The sequence below is a fragment of the Hippichthys cyanospilos genome, chromosome 3, assembly GCF_059441005.1.
Source record: "Hippichthys cyanospilos isolate Australia breed blue-spotted pipefish chromosome 3, RoL_Hcya_1.0, whole genome shotgun sequence".
In the NCBI taxonomy this organism is placed as follows: Eukaryota; Metazoa; Chordata; class Actinopteri; order Syngnathiformes; family Syngnathidae; genus Hippichthys; species Hippichthys cyanospilos.
Genome location: NC_142371.1, coordinates 12,716,575 through 12,734,475, shown reverse-complemented (window position 1 = coordinate 12,734,475; position 17,901 = coordinate 12,716,575). Strand labels below are relative to the sequence as shown.

Here is a 17,901-nt window from a genome sequence, read left to right as displayed (position 1 = left end):
ACCTGCGCGTCTCTCTCACATTTGGGCATGGCAATGAATGTTAAACCATGACAAAAATGCATTATTCTATGATTATTACACACAATGTTTTTGTGCACTATATACAAACAGTATCGAAGTATGTGCAATAAATAGTTATTTAAATCGACAAAAAAATTGTTATTTTTAAACTCACTGATCGGTCCCAAAAAACTCGATTGGTTAAGGTCAAGTTTCCAGTAGTTACAACTCCCTTCACTTTTGCTTTTTTTTAATCTTGTTTTCTTTTTTCGATGCCAGTCCAAACGTGTCTTGTGCCCGTGGCACAAATGAGGTAGGGGAGCAGATACAAATGTTGTTGATCAATCAACTTTTATATCATTATAGTCAACTGCAAACAATCTTTAGCGATTCAACTCCAAGGGCGCATACTTGTTTGTGTGTGTGCAAATGTGTTGGTGTGCACGCACCCTCCGTAATTGAGAGTGATCTTGGCCATGGCCCACATGCTGCCTCTCTCAACCGATCTTTGAGTTGGGTATAAATAGTGCTTCCTCTATAAATAAAACAGCGGTACCTTTCACAATTCTTTTTTCTTGACTCCTCTCCCTCACACACACAGGCACACGTAAACATAATCACACACATGCTAACCAAGCTGACACGGACTCCACACCTGTATGTACACACAATCATACTGTATATACAAAGACAGAGCTTCCGTTTAACCAGAGCTCACTTTTTAGAGGTCAGGTGGAAGGGTGTCTGTGGGACATATTGACGTATTTACATGGGAGCGTGACCTCTACAAGCTTAGCACTGACTAACTGTCTGATCTCTGACCCCTTCTGCTTGACCTACAGTCATGTATTCTCAACATTAAGCCCCAATGGATAAATGTAGACATGATGCTTTTATTCAAGGTGAGCAAGTAGCTGATGGCGGACTTTTCCCATAGCACTATTCTGGCAGCTGGTGAAGACATTGAGCCTGAACCACCGAGGGAGATGTTTTATTCTTTTCTTTGCTTTCTAAAACAGACTTTACACAGCTCTTTGTACAAACTGTTGTTACCAGTGCTTGACTAAATATCTGCAAGTAATGCAGAATTTCTGCAATAATCCTATTTGCACAGCACTTATTCACATTCGCACACCACTTTCTGCTTAGGTCCATTATGCAGCCCGATGTATCTACAGAATAACATGTCCCATCTGCTGCTATCTGCTGAGCTCAACTCAGGCTAGAGGTGTTTTGAAATGGGCTGGAGAGTGGGGTGAGAGATAAATTGGTACATCGAGTTGGAATGCTGCAGTAGTTATTTAGGGGCCTGTAGGTGCTACCTATTCCATATGCTCCCATTATTCCACTTGGGGGGAGGCTCATGTGAGCGCGTCTGGGGGAGCGGAAGTGGTTGATGGTATTAAATGAGAAAGGAGGGGGTGTTTGGAGTCAAAGGGGAAATGTACCAGAGGTGTTACTTGAAGGTGAAGCCCCCCATGGCACACTGAAGGATTATTTAAAAAAACAAAAACACGAAACAGGATCCAAAGAGACGGCTGCAATCAGATGAGAACGATTTAGTAAGTGATGGCCTTTACCCTCAATATACTGCTCTTTCACTATCATCTTTGCATAATTCAAGTCATCAAAAGCTCAGGTGTGATAGAATATTACTCCTGAACTCTTGAACTTTTATCTTGAAGGCTTCTCCATGCTTGATGTAGCCCAATCATATCCATGTCATTGAAGTACCCTTTCTGTGATGTATTAATACGTCATCGATTCTTTTCTTTATACAATGTTTTGTCATGGCTAGTGCAGTATACGTGTTAGTGTAGCAGTAAAAATACAATAGGTCTTAAATTCTTCCCTTGAGCACTTGCAATGCAACATTTTAATCTTAACAGGTATTGGGCAGTTTAGGATGGTGTTTTTCAATCGTTTATGAGCCAATGCGTATTTTAATTGCAACAAAAGTTACAAATAATGATAATCATGTCCTACTATACGCAACAAATGTACGGACTCAAGCAGAGATATTTCTGATGTCCCAATGACAACAAGTGGAAAGACAGGTTGCTTGTAACGTCTGCCAACTAGTTAAGAGTATTTCAAGGGTGTTGGGCAGAATCCTTATATTTCAAAAATCCTTACTTTTCAATCGAGCCACAAAACTGCAAGTTTGTTCAACCTCTAGAAACACTTCGGATAGTTCAATCATTTGTAAAAGTAACACCCACATGTGTGGACTTACCTATAGTATAGATTTTTGAAAAAATATTCATCCAACATCTTGCCACTTGGATAGATATGTATATTACCAAAAGTACATTATTGTTTTCTGACCAATTGCGTGAAATTAGATCATTTCCCGTGACGCGTGTGATCATCTTTCGCCACACACTACCGTTCCAGTGTAACAGCAGTCGAGAGTCACTGCTTCAGGGAACAAAACTCGGGTCCAGCTTTGTTATGTTCTCCATATCTCACTCTCCTTGTCTCACTGTTCTCTGCATTTTCTTTGCAGTCTCCTGTCAAAATTAGGCCTGTGTTCCTCAGCAGGCCATGGCTTTCATGTTAGCCGCTTCACAGGAAGCACATCCCAACATTCCTTCTGACACGCCGGCAGCAGCATTACCATAATTGGCTTTTCTACATGACGGGACAGGGGAAATAATAATGTCATTTTATTTACAGCCCTCTTGTCCCGGTCCGAGAGCAATCACCCCTCCCCTCCAACCCTCCTTACTGCTGCACTCCCTCCTCTATCTGCCATACAAAACGCCTTGTTTTTTGGTTGCATTTTTTTCATCTCATCACCCCCCCCATTCTCTCTGTGCAGTGTGCGTCTCATTCTGCCACAGCGTGTAGGTCAAGCGATGGCTTTTTGATCAGCTCCTGTCCAAAGCCATCAGTGTTGAGAGGCACGTAATGGAGAGCAGGGTGACAAACAGAATCTGGGGAAGGAATAAGACTGCCAGTTTCCTATTAGGGGGCAGCCTAAACGGCCCCGGCCTGCATCCCGTCACACAGCAAGCACCTCCACAGAGCCTCCTTCTCCGCAAAGCCTGTCTAGCGCTGCCTAAATCATATGAGTGAAGGGGCCTGTGATTGGACATTAGTGCTGCAAATGACTGCTGTGATTGCCCCCTCTTCCCAAACGCACATCAAATAAATAAAGAAATGTGTGCAAATAAATAGAAGAAGGGGTGTTTGAGAAAAGGGAGCGTTGAAGAGAGGCTGACTGGTTTCATCTCTTTCTTTTCACTCTTGTTTCATCGCCTTTCTGCCTTTCTTATCTGGTTTGTTTGGCTTTGACAGCGGCCAAATGGTGAAGCTCTGCAAGCCTGACAGAGAGTGTTATTGATTTAACAACCAAGCAGACTCTCAGCAAAGAAGGGGGAAAGCAGCGAAAAACGGATGAGTGGGAAAGATAGCAAAGTTTGAAAAGGAGTGATGTGTTGCTGCTCCTCTCCTTGCCAAAATGCAGACGTGGTCGGATTCAATGTTATATGTTTTACAGAAATGAAGCAATAAAAAAGTCACCGCGAATGGAGGACAATTTCTTTTCAAAGATGATCTCTACTTAGGTCAACAGTTTTGTCACACTGTGACGCCCAATTTTAAATTGACACAGGACAAAGAGCGTTCGCAGCCAAACGTGATCAACTGTCTGTCTCCGTCTTGTCTGCACAGCTGGACTGCAGGCACTCTCGTCTTTGAGAACAACGCGAAACCCATGAACAAAGATGTCATATTGTAATGTATAAGGAAGGGCTTTGCTTTCTTTTAGTTTCAGTGATAATTGAGGTAGTTGCGAGAAGTCACTCTTTCTACCTCTAGCCTCTTATAGCCAGTCAGCCTTTTGTCCAAAATTTTATAGTGAAAGAACATGATTTAAAGCTTTCTAATGTGTTAATCCATTTGTGCAATATGTTTTTCAAGGAGGGGCTTTTATAACATCCAGCGCAGCTATTAAACCTTCTCAGTTCTGAACATATTTGATATCTCACTTTATTAAGATTGTATGAAGCATATGCATATTGCGCTGTAGATGATGTGATACACTGGGATGCTAATGTCTTGCCGTTGTTGCTAGAGTGGCTGGTGGCGGGACTTGATCGCTGCAGTTTGTGACAGTGAGTTGTTGCACTCTCCTGGCCACACTGCCGCCTGTCTCCTTGATCGCGGCACGTTCCCAAGCAAAAGTGACAAGCGCTTTGGTGCCCGTGCAGATGGCCCTGCTCACAGCCATCACCCTCTCCGCAACCCAAACCGCCAGGGATGCCATCCCTAGCCCACCCGTAGCCCGCCCCTTCCTACCGCTGTGACATTGCACATGTGCGTCCAGGACACAAACGTGCTGTGGTGGCACTGAGAGTGAAGGAAGGGGGTTAATATGATCGCAAGTAACAGTCACACATGTTCAAGTAGCAGTGATTGAAGCGACGCGTTTGATGTGTAGCTCTTCATATTTTTACCTCCTCATTGCCAACTCAGATTTTAGCATCCCGTCAAGACAAGCATTTCAAAGGCGAGGCAGAGATCATTTATTTTAGGCTAACTTTAACCGTGTTTCATCACTAATGTACATTTATGGTTTGCAAAACAATCTGGATGCTGCCTATGATTTTTACAGATGTCTCTCTCTGCCACTCTTTTGTCTCTGTGCTTTTGATAGCTCCCTCTTTGTTGTTTCCATGACAACGTGGCAGGACAGAAATTGATTGACAGGGATCGTCAAAGGGTTCCCTGGCGACCCGCTCATCGCTCGAAGCCCCTCCTTATTGCAGGCTGTATTTTTCTTTTCTTTCTACAACGTGATTTCTAAATCTCCAACTATTGGGCTTTTAGCTATTTTTGGACTGATGCTGACGTGAGTGACTCAGCCAGGTTATTCCTACTGTACAATGGGGCTGGTGATGAATGGCTAACCATTCTGCGTTGTATATTAAATGGCTGATATGCATTGACAACCTGGAAGCTGGTTGGTGTGGAAAGGCACCCTAACAGGAGACACTCTGCAGATGTGTTGTAGAGAGTACATCACATAATGCTAATCTGCTGTGTTAGGGATTTTCAGGAGTTTTAGAAACTGTCTCGGTCTCAGTCTGTCAGTGGGATTGAAGCGCAGCCAGGTTCTCCTGTAGTGCTCTCATTTCACTGAAATCCTGTCAGGCATTGGGGTGGGGAGGTGGGGGGTAAGTTGCTCATTTGGAGAAGGGTCTATCAGCTGCACACAGCACACTCTCGATTTATAGACAATATTATGGTTAGAGTCTCGTTTGCTCAGTGCGAGCGGCTAAGTATGCGCCACATTGTGAAGGTGAGCGTGCAGGCTAACGTGCGTTCCCAAACCGATGCGCTCAAATGCACATCATCACATAGTCACAGTGCATGGTGCAGCTGCTCACTTCCCCCACCTCATCCACCCATCTCCTCTCAGGCAGCAGTAAATGGTGCCAGTGTATATATATCAGGTATTATGTCCACTTAGATTATGATATGACAGGTTAGCGTGCCGTTTGAAGCTGACAGCACATCTGTTTCATCAGGAAAGATTGATACTGGCATCTAGGACACACATCTCACCATGCAGGAAGGAGATAAAGGAAGAAGCTAGGGGGCTGTCTTTCCTGTCTCCCTGCCTCTCTCACCCTCTCTTTTTTTCTTTCTCCCATCTCCCCCCTTCTCGCTTAAAAAAAACCCCAACACTTCATGCTTGCTTGTTCTTCGTTCCCCATGTCTACACTTACACACATCTCGCCACGATCCTCTATCTTATGCATTTCAATATTTCGTCGATATTTCTGTTTTTAACAATGTGTCCTCTGTCGACAATATACTCTTCTTAACAATCACTAGCAGTCTGATTCCAAATAACAATATTTTGTCAGTTTCTGTGCTTATTATCTCAAATCGGCGTGACCTTTAGCTTCGTTGACTGGGTTAGAAAAAGCTGTTATACTTTCCAATTAGTTTTTTTTTTTTCCACCTCACCAAATCAGTTGCATAATCTCAACATTTTAGGAGTTGAACTTCACGGACTGGATGATTGAGAGGCAATAAACCTTAGAGAATAGAAAAACAAAGAGCAAAAAAGGGAGTTGGACATGCAAGCATGCAGCTGACTAACAAGGCCAAACAGCCAGTCATTTCCAGGGAAACATGAGGCATGTGTGAAGGAATAGGGAGTTGGGTAGGAAAAGGACAAGTGTCAGAAGCACGGTGATTTATATTTCCCTCTGAGGCTTTTTTTCAGCATATGCTTTCACAACCACATGTGTGCTAACTATATGGAGACACCTACTCCTAAAACTGGAGTGGTTTACAATAAAAGGGTTACATTTTCCATTAGGTGTTAGGTTTATATCACTGTTTTCCCTGTTTAAGTAGATGTATTGTGAATGTTTGCTGTCTCAATACCGTAATAATTCATTTTCTTCAATTTTCATCTTCTGCCTGTGCTACAGCGTACATGCCCGAAGATGAACTTAAGGCGCCCACTCATGAGGAGGAAGAGCACCTCCAGGATGACGGCCTCTCATTAGATGGCCAGGACACCGAATTTCTGTGCAACGAGGAAGAGGAAGATGCAGAAGGAGGACAAGCACCTAGCTACAGAGACTCTCCCCTCAGCAATGGCACCAACCCGGATGCTGGCTATGGCTCCCCTCTTAGCGACGCCAGTGACAGACTTACAGACTTTAAAAGTACCTCCTCTCGGGATGGTCACGAAAAGGAAGGTGCAACATTGCCCTTCTCACCCAACAATGGCCTATCTTTCCAAGATAGCTTGGCTCAGATGAAAGCCGTCTATGCAAACCTCATTTCAGATGCCTCTTGGTCCAGTATTACAATGGATATCATGAAAAGCAAGTCTGCTGCTGCAGGCAGTGTAAACAGTACCCTCATAACTTCAGAAGCTGCCTCCTCTGCACCTATTACAACAGCAACAACAACGACGCCAAACAAGAGCAATGGGGTCAACATAGTCACCAGTCATCACAATGGTAGAGGTTCCAGCACCGCTGTCAGCCAGACTGGCACCCCAAGTGTAAACACAAATGGCACAGCAGCTTGCTCTGGTAGCATTCAGAATGCGACCAGCAGCAGCGGGACCAGCAGTGGGGCGACTAATAACGGCAGTGGTGTGGCCTATGACTGGCACCAGGCAGCTCTTGCAAAGACTCTTCAGCAGACCCCCTACCACCTCTTACCAGAGCCTAGCCTTTTCAGCACAGTGCAGCTCTACCGTCAAAACAATAAGCTGTATGGCTCTGTCTTCACTGGTGCAAGCAAATTTCGCTGTAAAGATTGCAGCGCTGCCTATGACACGCTGGTTGGTTTGACAGTCCATATGAATGAGACTGGCCACTATCGAGATGACAACAAGGACAAAGAGGAGGATCAGGGAAAGCGCTGGTCCAAACCTCGCAAGCGCTCCCTGATGGAGATGGAAGGCAAAGAGGATGCTCAGAAGGTGCTGAAGTGCATGTACTGTGGCCACTCGTTTGAATCTCTGCAGGATCTCAGCGTTCATATGATCAAGACCAAGCATTACCAGAAAGTGCCTCTAAAAGAACCAGTGCCAGCCCTGGCCACTAAACTGGTACCCGCATCCACTAAAAAACGACCAATCCAAGATAGTGTCATTTCCCCTTGCTCTCCAGAATCTGTGCATACTGGTGGCGGGGGAGGCAATTTATCGCTCGGCGACGTTAGCAAAGATGCAAAGTCAATGGCGAATCCCTACGTAACAGCAAACAACCGCTATGGCTACCAGAATGGTGCCAGCTATACATGGCAGTTTGAAGCACGAAAAGCTCAGATCCTGAAATGCATGGAGTGTGGTAGCTCCCATGATACGCTGCAACAGCTGACTGCTCACATGATGGTCACTGGTCACTTTTTGAAGGTCACAAACTCTGCATCCAAGAAGGGGAAGCAACTGGTGTTTGATCCTGTGGTGGAAGAAAAGATTCAGTCTATCCCGCTGCCGCCTACCACCACCAAACTCCCTGTACCTGGTAGTATAAAGTCTCAGCCAGTGTCCCCTGCCCTGTCCTCGGGCTCAGAGGAAAAGAGGGAAGCGAGTGAAGATGAGAAAATGGAGACTGGTGAGCCAGTGGAGAAAAAAATCAAGGAGGAGAGAGACGACTCGGGTGAGAAAGTTGAGACTGACACCACATCATATAAATATCTTAGAGAAGAAGATCTGGAGGAAACTCCAAAGGAAGGTTTAGATATTCTTAAATCCCTTGAAAATACAGTGTCAAGCGCCATTAGCAAGGCTCAGACAGGCACCCCCACTTGGGGCGGATATCCAAGCATTCATGCAGCTTATCAGCTACAAGGTGCTATAAAGAGCTCGTCTACTGTTCTTCCACCTACCATCCAGAGCCTCCAGATGCAGCCAATGTTCAGCGGTGGGCTCAGAGGGCTCGTGAATGACCCCGGTTCACTTATCAATTCGCCTCGGAGTCCTTCTTCTCCTACTCCACTCAGGAGCAATGTCACTGCCATGGAGGAGCTGGTCGAGAAGGTGACAGGGAAAGCTGCGGCTGTGAAGAAAGAAAAGGAGGAGAAAATGGTGAGCGTGGAGCGAGCCCGGCCTCCTTCGTTGGCAAAGTCCCCCTCTCCTGCACTGAGGGAGCAGAAGGAGCCAGCGGCCTCTCCAAATGATCTAATTGCAGTCAAAGCATCTGGTATGAGAAGCGCCAGTCCAGGCAATGTAGAATCTGAGCTTATCTGCAAGAAAGAGCCAAAAGAAAACCTTGTGGATGTCTACAACAACAATTCAAAGAATGGCCACGAGGCATGCCAATCGCCGGTGACAAACGGCAGCACTCTAGGCATCATTACTGATCACTCACCAGAAAGTCCTTTTATCAATCCTCTCAGTGCACTCCAGTCAATCATGAACACACACCTGGGTAAGGCCTCCAAAGCAGTAAGCCCGGCAGCAGACCCACTGTCAATGCTTTACAAAATCAGTAACAGCATGATGGATAAGCCGACTTTCAACCCTACATCTCAGGGTAAAACTGCTGAGCCCATCAACCATTTCCCTTTGTATGAGAATAATGACCAACCCATAGACCTGAGTAAAAACAAGTCCTGTACTAACAATAACACTAACAACAACAACAGCGGTGGTGTGCTCAACAACGTCGTAAATGGTAACAAACCTATCATGAGCATGCCTGAGACAGTCTCCTCTCCTTTGAGAGAGAACGCTCTAATGGACATCTCTGATATGGTAAAGAACCTCACCGGGAGACTGACTCCCAAATCGTCAACGCCCTCGTCCATCTCAGAGAAATCTGATGCTGATGTCAGCGCATTCGAGGATGCGCTTGAGGATCTTTCCCCAGTGCAGAAGAGAAAAGGGCGACAATCCAACTGGAATCCCCAGCATCTCCTTATCCTGCAGGCGCAGTTTGCCTCCAGCCTACGGGAGACCCCAGAAGGCCGCTACGCTATGACTGATCTGGGCCCTCAGGAAAGGGTCCACATCTGTAAGTTCACAGGCCTCTCCATGACGACCATTTCCCACTGGTTAGCTAATGTCAAATACCAACTGAGACGGACTGGCGGTACCAAGTTTCTCAAAAACATGGACTCGTGCCAGCCTGTGTTCCTCTGCGGTGACTGTGCTTCTCAGTTCAGGACTCCCTCCTCCTATATCAGCCACCTGGAGTCGCACTTGGGATTCAGCTTGAAGGACCTGTCCAAACTGTCAGCTGAACACCTACGGGAGCAGCAGGCTGCCTCAAAGGTGATCACGGACAAAATGACATTCGGCAGTTCCCTGTCAGCCTTGACTACGCCAGAGGACGACATCGGCTCTGTGTACCAGTGCAGACTTTGCAATCGGACATTCGTCAGCAAACACGCGGTCAAGTTGCACCTCAGTAAAACCCATGGCAAGTCTCCTGAGGACCACCTGGTGTTTGTTACAGCTTTGGAGAAATTAGAGAAACTAGAAAAAATTGAGTCAGTTTAAGGAAGATGTCAACGAGAGGAGACATTGACACCTTTGGAACTGAATAGAATTTCATTGCACTAAAACAACATTGTTCACAGTTACTGCACTGGGCCGAACTGAGCCAACAGAAAACAGAAAAAAAGAAAGTCTTATTTTCTGTTGTAATGATTGCCTGACTGGACCATGTTGATTTGTCTTTGGTTTGCCAAACTTGTTTTTCTTTTTTACAATAATTTCGATATTTATATGCTGTTTGTCTGATCTGTGCATGTATTTTAGTGATCAAGGTTAAACGAAATGATTAATATTCTCATGGCAAAAAACACGCCTACTGTGTCAATGATAAACGTAAAAATGCATCGGAGGAATGGAAATCTGTACTATACTTGATATGAAGAAGAAAATTAAATGTATACACCAAAAATGATTAAAGATACCCCGAAAGACTGAAGTAGCACCTTAGACTTTTGAATTTTGCGTGTGTAAAAAGAATAATTATGGGTTCCTGTTATTGAAATGTTTTGAAGAAAAATGGCCTGCTTTATTGTATTGAAAAAAGATTTTATGAACATTTGGAACAACTGAAATGCTGCTTCCAGTGAGTTAAATATGGCCATTTTATGCAAGTTTGCTAAAACAAAAAAGAAACAACTTTTCTTGTTGTGAAGTATCACTTATTGTTAAATTTACTTAATATGATGGGGTTTTTTGTTTTCCTCTTTTTACCGGTGTTGCTTTCAGCTGTAAAGAGAACAGTTGTAAATGATTACCAGTTAAATGTTAGTACTCCCATAAGACATATCTCTTCATTTGAAATGACTCTGCAGTCTTTGTATCTTAAGGTGTGTGCATTCTCTAACTTTTATATTGTCTTTTTATATACTAAAATGATTAAAAAAAAAAGCAAAAAAGCAGATTGTGTACATAGATATATGCTGTAGAGTTACAAAGTGTCTTTTTCAAAGAAAATACAAATTCAGCTTCTTTGGCTTGGTTTACAAAAATGATTTTAATTATACTTGCATCCGTTTTGATGCATGAAATGGTGTGGAAAATAAATGAGCGATGCACAATGACTACATTTCAATGTTTTATCAACAATATTGTCCAAAAAAAAAACTGAAAAAAAACAAAGAAACATTTTTAGCGCTGGTTAGATTGTTTCTTTTCTTTCTCGATTGTAAAATAAACCCCAAAGCAGTTGTTAACAGTTATACATTTGTGTTTGTGTATTCATTTGCCACAATGCATCAAGTTCCATGTCGTCAAGCCTAAAAAAATCGTAATGGCCTAAGTCCTATTTGGTAAAAAAAAAAAAAAAAAAAAAAGGAACATCTCAGGATGCTGATCACCTAGGCTAAAATTGGCTACACCCTCAGTTAAACAGATCATAATTATATCCCTTAAATAAATTGATTAATAAATATAATCATAATGTGGTTCAGTTGACCTCCAGCTCTCACTGGAGCGGTTCGTAGCCGAGTGTGAAGCGGCTGGGATGAAGATCAGCACCTCCAAAACAGACACCATGGTCTTCAGTTTTTAAAGGGAGGAATGCACTCTCCAGGTCATGGATAAGGTCCAGCCCCAAGTGGAGTTCAAGTATCTTGGGGTCTCGTTCACGAATGAAGGTAGGATGGAGCGGGAGGTCAACAGGCGGATCGCTGCTGTAATGCGGATGCTGTACCGGTCTGTCGTGGTGAAGTGAGAGCTGAGCCAAAAGGTGACTGTTTCTTTTTACCGGTTTGGTTTACGTTCCAGCCCTCACCTATGGTCACGAGCTGCGGGTCGTGACCGAAAGAAGATCCAGAGTTCAAATGGCTGAAAAGAGTTTCCTCCGCAGGGTGTGCAGCCTGTCCCTTAGAGGTAGGATGAGAAGCTCGGTCAGGGATTCTATGTCGAGCCTCTGCTTATCTGCATTGAGAGGAGTCAGTTGAGCTGGCTCGGGCATCTGTTTAGGATGCCTCCCTTGGGAGGTGTTTCGAGCAGGTACCACTGGGAGGAGGCTCCATGGAGGACCCGGGACACACTGGAGAGAGTATGTCTTTCAGCTGGCCTGGGTACGCCTGAGGATCCTCCCGGAGGAGCTGAATGAAGTGGCTGGGGAGAGGGACCTCTGGGCTTCCTTGCTCAAGCTTCTGCCCTCGCGACCTGAAAGCGGTAGCTAATGGATGGAGGGTTTCAGTTTTCTGACAAAAAGAAAATGGAGGCAGGCTCTTGAGCATTCCTTTTGCTGCACAGTAAAGCAGTCACAACAAAATCCAGCTCTCGCTCAGTGTAATACATGTTCACAAATGCTGTTGTTGTGAAACACATTTACTTTTCTCTTAACCACTTTTAATAGAACAAAAAACCTGATGACAGAATTCCCTCACACCACCAGTGATTATAAAAATGATGAAGATGACAGGAATGATAAGCTATTCAGAGTGCCAATTGTGTACAAAAACTCATGCTCTGCTTGTGATTGGCCTTCGGAGCGTCCTCTCTGAAGAGCCACTGTTATATTTGTTAATGACAGCAGTGTATTTCAGCCTGTGATCCGATCAGATGGGTGACTCTTTTACTTGACATCATCAACATCTTGACCTGAAACTAACTAAAGAAAAACATCCTTTTCTTTTATTAATCATACACAGAAGACTATCATTTTAACCAAATGTTCTCTATTCACTTTAATGTGGCTAGGTGACTGGCACATATTAAATAATGATAAATTAATTTGGTATTTCAATCACACCTTAGAAGTTGATGGCAAAAACTGATAGGGAATTGGATTACCATCAGACTGGGTGTTTTCTTGTGTGCAACTTAGTGCATTGTTTTTTGTTTTTGTTTTTTTTTTGGTATCAATGAATATATCCCAATCAATTACATAAAATGTACATTTACTGTAAAATAACACTTCAGCTGTTTTGTTCAGATGCTTCTTTTATTTGTAATAATTACAGAACTTTTGGCAAGAACTATCAGGCCTAGCTAAACAAGGTATCTAAAATAAAAAGAAAAAAACTCATTTTGATTGAGAGCAGAAGTAGGGTACTAATAACAGACTTGTTATAAAAGAAATAAGTCCCCGTAAGTGCCAATTTCAACATTTTTTTTTCCAAACATGACTCTTTCATTGGCCATGAGTACATTGAGCACGTGTTTGGTGTCATTTTGAAAATAAAGCAAACCAATCAAATTACTATTGCTATTCATACAATTGAAACAGGACATTGGAATGGATAGCCATTTATTACTCTGCAATTTTTGTTAGTTTGCAATGTGTTTGCAATATCTTAAATTCTCAGCTGATTACTCCAGGACAAAATAATGCCAAACACCAAATTGTTCCATTCGCAGGTTACAATGTGCTCTTTTAGGTAATGGCTCCATCCTTGTTTACTTTTAACTAGGTCCTCAGTCACAGCAAAATAATCCCCGAAAAAAACACTAATACATTGAAGAAAATACATCCAAAATTTGGACTGCAGTGGTGGGCCGTCAGGGCCAGCAAGGCCTTCTCTGCTGGCTTAACATAATCTGACATCCTTATCATAACTATAATAAACTATAATGGTTATAATAACTATAGTGAAAGTCAATGTCATTTTAAATTCATTTTTATTAAATATACATACCGGTATATTAGAGATTTTTTAAATTTATAAAATAATTTTCCATATTCTGTTCTCTCCCTGTCACATTATATCCATTTGGTTACGCTCCTTCTAGTGTTGTAGTTTTAAGTTGGAGTTTTTAGCCAATTAGAATTCAGCTCACTGTCTGCCCCCGGAGACGGTAGGGCATTTTCGTCAACAGTTACAGTCTTCTGCGCAAGTGCAGATGGATATGTGAGCGGCCCATAAGATCATAAGATCCCCATCTAGAGGCCTCACGTTGAACGTGACGTGAGTGGATGCTCATTGCAGGAAGGCAGTGCAATGCTCAACAAGCAAGCTATGTGGTGTTGGCTTTGCCTGATTGCTTTAGAGCGCAGCTATTAGATAACCTGCCCCGACTTGGCTATATTTCGTGACTGGGCAAGCAAAGACGTGAGTTAACCCTAGCAAATAGTTATGCTGGGAATGCCTTTTGTTTGCAAAGGTGGCGCTACACTGGATTCGTAAACTTCAATTGTTTAACCAAGGCAGCAATGAGACACCAAAGCACGGCTGGACACACGCGCTACGGTGCTTTTAAAAAAACTTATGGGGACACCTGAGTGGATATACAGTATTGTACGTCTCAGTTCGAAAGTAAAGAGAGGTCCTCAATGCGCTACGGTGCTTTTAAAATACTTTTGGAACTCCCGAGTGGATACACTGTAAATCTCAGTGCCAAGATAAAGAGACCTCCATAATGAAAAGGTGAAGCAAAATCGGGAGCTATCGAAAAGACTGATCGATTGTGACCGCCATTTGTTTTGGTGAGTGCAAGCCTTTTCGTCATTTATTGTTTCATTTTTAGTGTGTTTGTGTTTTTTTTATTTCGTTCATATTCAATCAATAGTAAAGAAATAAAATGATGTTCTTATATTACACTGCGCTTTATAATTTGGACTTCATAAAATTTCGTGAATATCTATTTTAATTATGACGTTTTTAAGTTTTGACAGCATAATGACAAGTTTTAATGGCTGACATGGGTTTATTGACGTTTAAAAGCTTTCGAAAATAGCCTGTGTAGCCCAATAATGCGTACATATGCACGCATGAGGGGTCATACCTATAGCTTGAATTCCCCTTTTGATGTACAGTATGAAGTCCCCCCCCCCCCCCCCCTTTTTTTAAACACTCAATTCAAAGTATAGCAATTAACATCCATTCATGTAGTCAATGCAGAATGCTGACCTTCTGTAGACCCAAAGAAAGAGCCAGATTTAAGATTTTCTTCTGGCAGCTTGCTGGAAGGTAAAGCGTCAGGATCAGGAATTTGATCTCTCATCTCACCCTCATGTCTCAGGTTTCTGATGGAGTGCTTACAGAGGCAGCCTTTATATGATTGAAAGCAACCTGCAGTGTTATGACGTTTGTTTCTTACATTCACAACTTGTCTCATGTCGGCTCAGTCACACACATCTACTCTAACTCAGGGGGGTCAAACTCATTTTTATCGTGAGTTGCATTGTGGTTGTAGATTCTAACGGAGAGTCATTCTGACTGAAGTTATAGAAATTTGACGTACACTATGATCTTTGAAAATTTACATACGTTTAGACTTGAAATCAGAGGTCAGAAATACTGTTCAAAAGAGGGATTGGTGACAAAAAAAATGCTTGTTATTTTTTTCATATGAAGACTACTTGCAAATTTGGTACTTTAGTCAGAAACTTGAAGTCGTAATTAGCATTCAGCAAGCCACATAAAATAATGCAGCGGGCTGGATCTGGCCCCCCGTGCCTTAAGTTTGACACCTGTGCTGTAACTACTCCAGCTGTTTTAGGATGCATCTTTGTGCAATCACACACCTCCTCGATTGCGTTTCACCTCACTTCTGTTGATACATGGATTCAGAGACAAAGGAAACACAAGCAGAGGGCAGATTGGCTTGGCTGAAGGAGTCAGCTTCCTGAAAAACACACACAGACAAAAACACTTGAGTTCAATTCTGAAACAAATAAGACAGATAAACAAGCAACATTCGTAGGAGATCCCGCTCACTGCAAAACCTTTAGGTTTAATGCACCACAGCTAAACCTATGTACAATTTTTCTGTAGCTTCAGATCGCCGCTGAGCAGATACTCTTCTTTGCTTTGTTAGAGATCAGTGCAGTGTTTCCTGTGCGTATTCTATGTAAATTACATGCGATAATCGCCGTGCATGGCACAATGCTGGTTCCCGTGGTGCTAGCGGAAACCGAGCGTAGATAACGCAGCCTGAGAAGATTTGCATAGCTTTTGTGCTTTGGGCGCTGGTGAACGTGTGCCCCGAGGATTGGTAGGGCTTTCCTCAAGGTTTTGTTTAAATAAATGCCTGCCTCCTCGCAGGGCAAGCATTATGTACAGCAGACAGCTCTGGGTGGGGACAGAGGGCACAAATAGCATAACAAAATTACCGGGTCTGGGGGGAACATAAAAAAGAGTTGTGGTCCCCATACTCAGGTCGAACATCTTCCTAGAAAGAGCCCAGGTATGCTCAGCAGAATACAATGCTACTATTCAGTACATGATTTGACCCAAAGAGCCACATAATCTGGTCAAGATAATGCACAAAAAGTGTCACTCAGATGTGAAGGTGAACCACAGAGGGCATGTTAATCCGTGTCGGGTCTTTTCTCAGAGGTTCTGAAGCTTTGAGTTGTGCATTATTGTCCCTTTACGCTCGCTCCGGGAAAAAAATATACCCGTCTGCTTTTCAAAGTCTTTTCCTTCGGTTTCATATGCTCTTGCTCCTGGCTCACATGTGATAGCGGCATGATGATCATTGTCAATATGAAACAAAGACAAAGCTCCCACTGAGCATCTAGCGGCGTGTGTGCAGTCTATAAAACCTCTAACTTCACGCAGAACCCCCGACGCAGTTTAATACCCTTCCAAAATGCTGCAAACCAAACAAACAATGTCTGACAGAGAATAAACAAAGAAAGCCACAACGGCTAAGAGACTTTGTTCTGGATAGGAAACTAAAGTCTTGGCAAATCTGTTTGGCTCGTGATATGCTTCGTTGTGGAAATTGCATTCAGGGAGAAGTTATCAGTATTCACATGTTCTACCTGCCTCAGTCTATTTTTATGTTGATTTAAGTCAGCTTGTGGACTTTATTCAATTACGTTGCCAAGCCTCACTGTGTAAAACATGCAGGTTCTGTGCACACCAGAGAAGGCCGCTTCTGTTTTTGAGGCAAGAAAAAAAAGTGACTTTGGCTCTACCACACAGTGTTTGAATTCACAAGGATATTTATTTTCATTGTTGCTGTTGAAAGCCTCCAAAGTAACTAAAATCAAACAATGATATCATGATTCAACACACCACAAAAGTTTTACCTAGACAGCTCCTTAATTAAGAGTTAGTATTTAATGATGCGAGCGGCATAATTAATTACAGGATGTTCCAAAATGTTTGACCCCATTTCGCAGGCCAATAATTTTGACAATTTTTGTTGGAATGGCCTCAAATTTTCCCAGTTTGTGTAGAAACGTTTCATTTTTTGTGTGTGACGTTTGACAGTTCTATCTTTTCAAGTTAAGAAATGTCGTTCACGTCAAAAGAAAAGGCAATTTGCGTGTTAGAGTATGGCTCTGACTCATCGAAGACAGTGCAGCGTGCCTTCAAATTTTGCAAAGAAGGCAACAACTACAAAACAAATTAGAACTTGGCACCAAAAATTTCAAGAAGAGGGCTGCTTATGCATACCTCAATCGCCAGGACGGCCATCAACGTGTGCAGAGTCTCAAGCGGTGCTCGGATAAAACATTTATGAAAATTTGTCATAAAACCAACAAATATTTGTACTTTTCTTTGTAAATTGAACCAATCAAACATATGACCTTCAACATAAAGTGTATTGAGTTTCATTAAAGTCCATCCAGTAGTTTCCGAGATATGGGCATTTAGAATGGGGTCACCTATTTTGGAACACCTTGTATTATAAGTTACAAAGCTTTGAGTGATTAACAGCATTTAAATAATCCATTTACTCTATGTTAATATAGCTCATTGTAACGCCATAAATTGGAGTCTCCAAAGCTGCATGTGCAATGCGCAAAGATCATTCTCGATATGAGTGTTCTGAGTAGCAAGTGTTGTCACGGAAAAAATAATCATCTCTCATCTCTCAAGGCATCACTGTAGTTGTAACGCAACATTTCATTTATTCCTTTTTTAAAAGAAATAATTTCTTTAGTCAGTTATGCTGAGCTCTATTTGTTGGCTACTTTTCTCTATCTGCCAGTAATTGCTTGTGGGATCTATTTGCTTTTGGTTCTTCCGAAGGTTTTCTTC

At 42.8% G+C, this 17,901-nt stretch overlaps 1 protein-coding gene across 4 annotated transcripts in view; it reads left to right on the top strand.

Annotated features, from left to right (window-relative positions):
* The window catches only part of LOC148425789 (teashirt homolog 1-like), a 42,160-nt gene extending 30,973 nt beyond the window's left edge, over nt 1-11,187 (top strand). For all 4 annotated transcript variants that reach the window (XM_088410344.1, XM_088410346.1, XM_088410345.1 and 1 more), the window contains exon 3: nt 6,456-11,187. In XM_088410344.1, the coding sequence (XP_088266470.1) occupies nt 6,456-9,991 (3,536 nt within the window). In that variant the 3' untranslated portion in view covers nt 9,992-11,187. The remainder of the gene's footprint in view (nt 1-6,455) is intronic.
* The last annotated feature ends 6,714 nt before the right edge of the window (nt 11,188-17,901 follow it).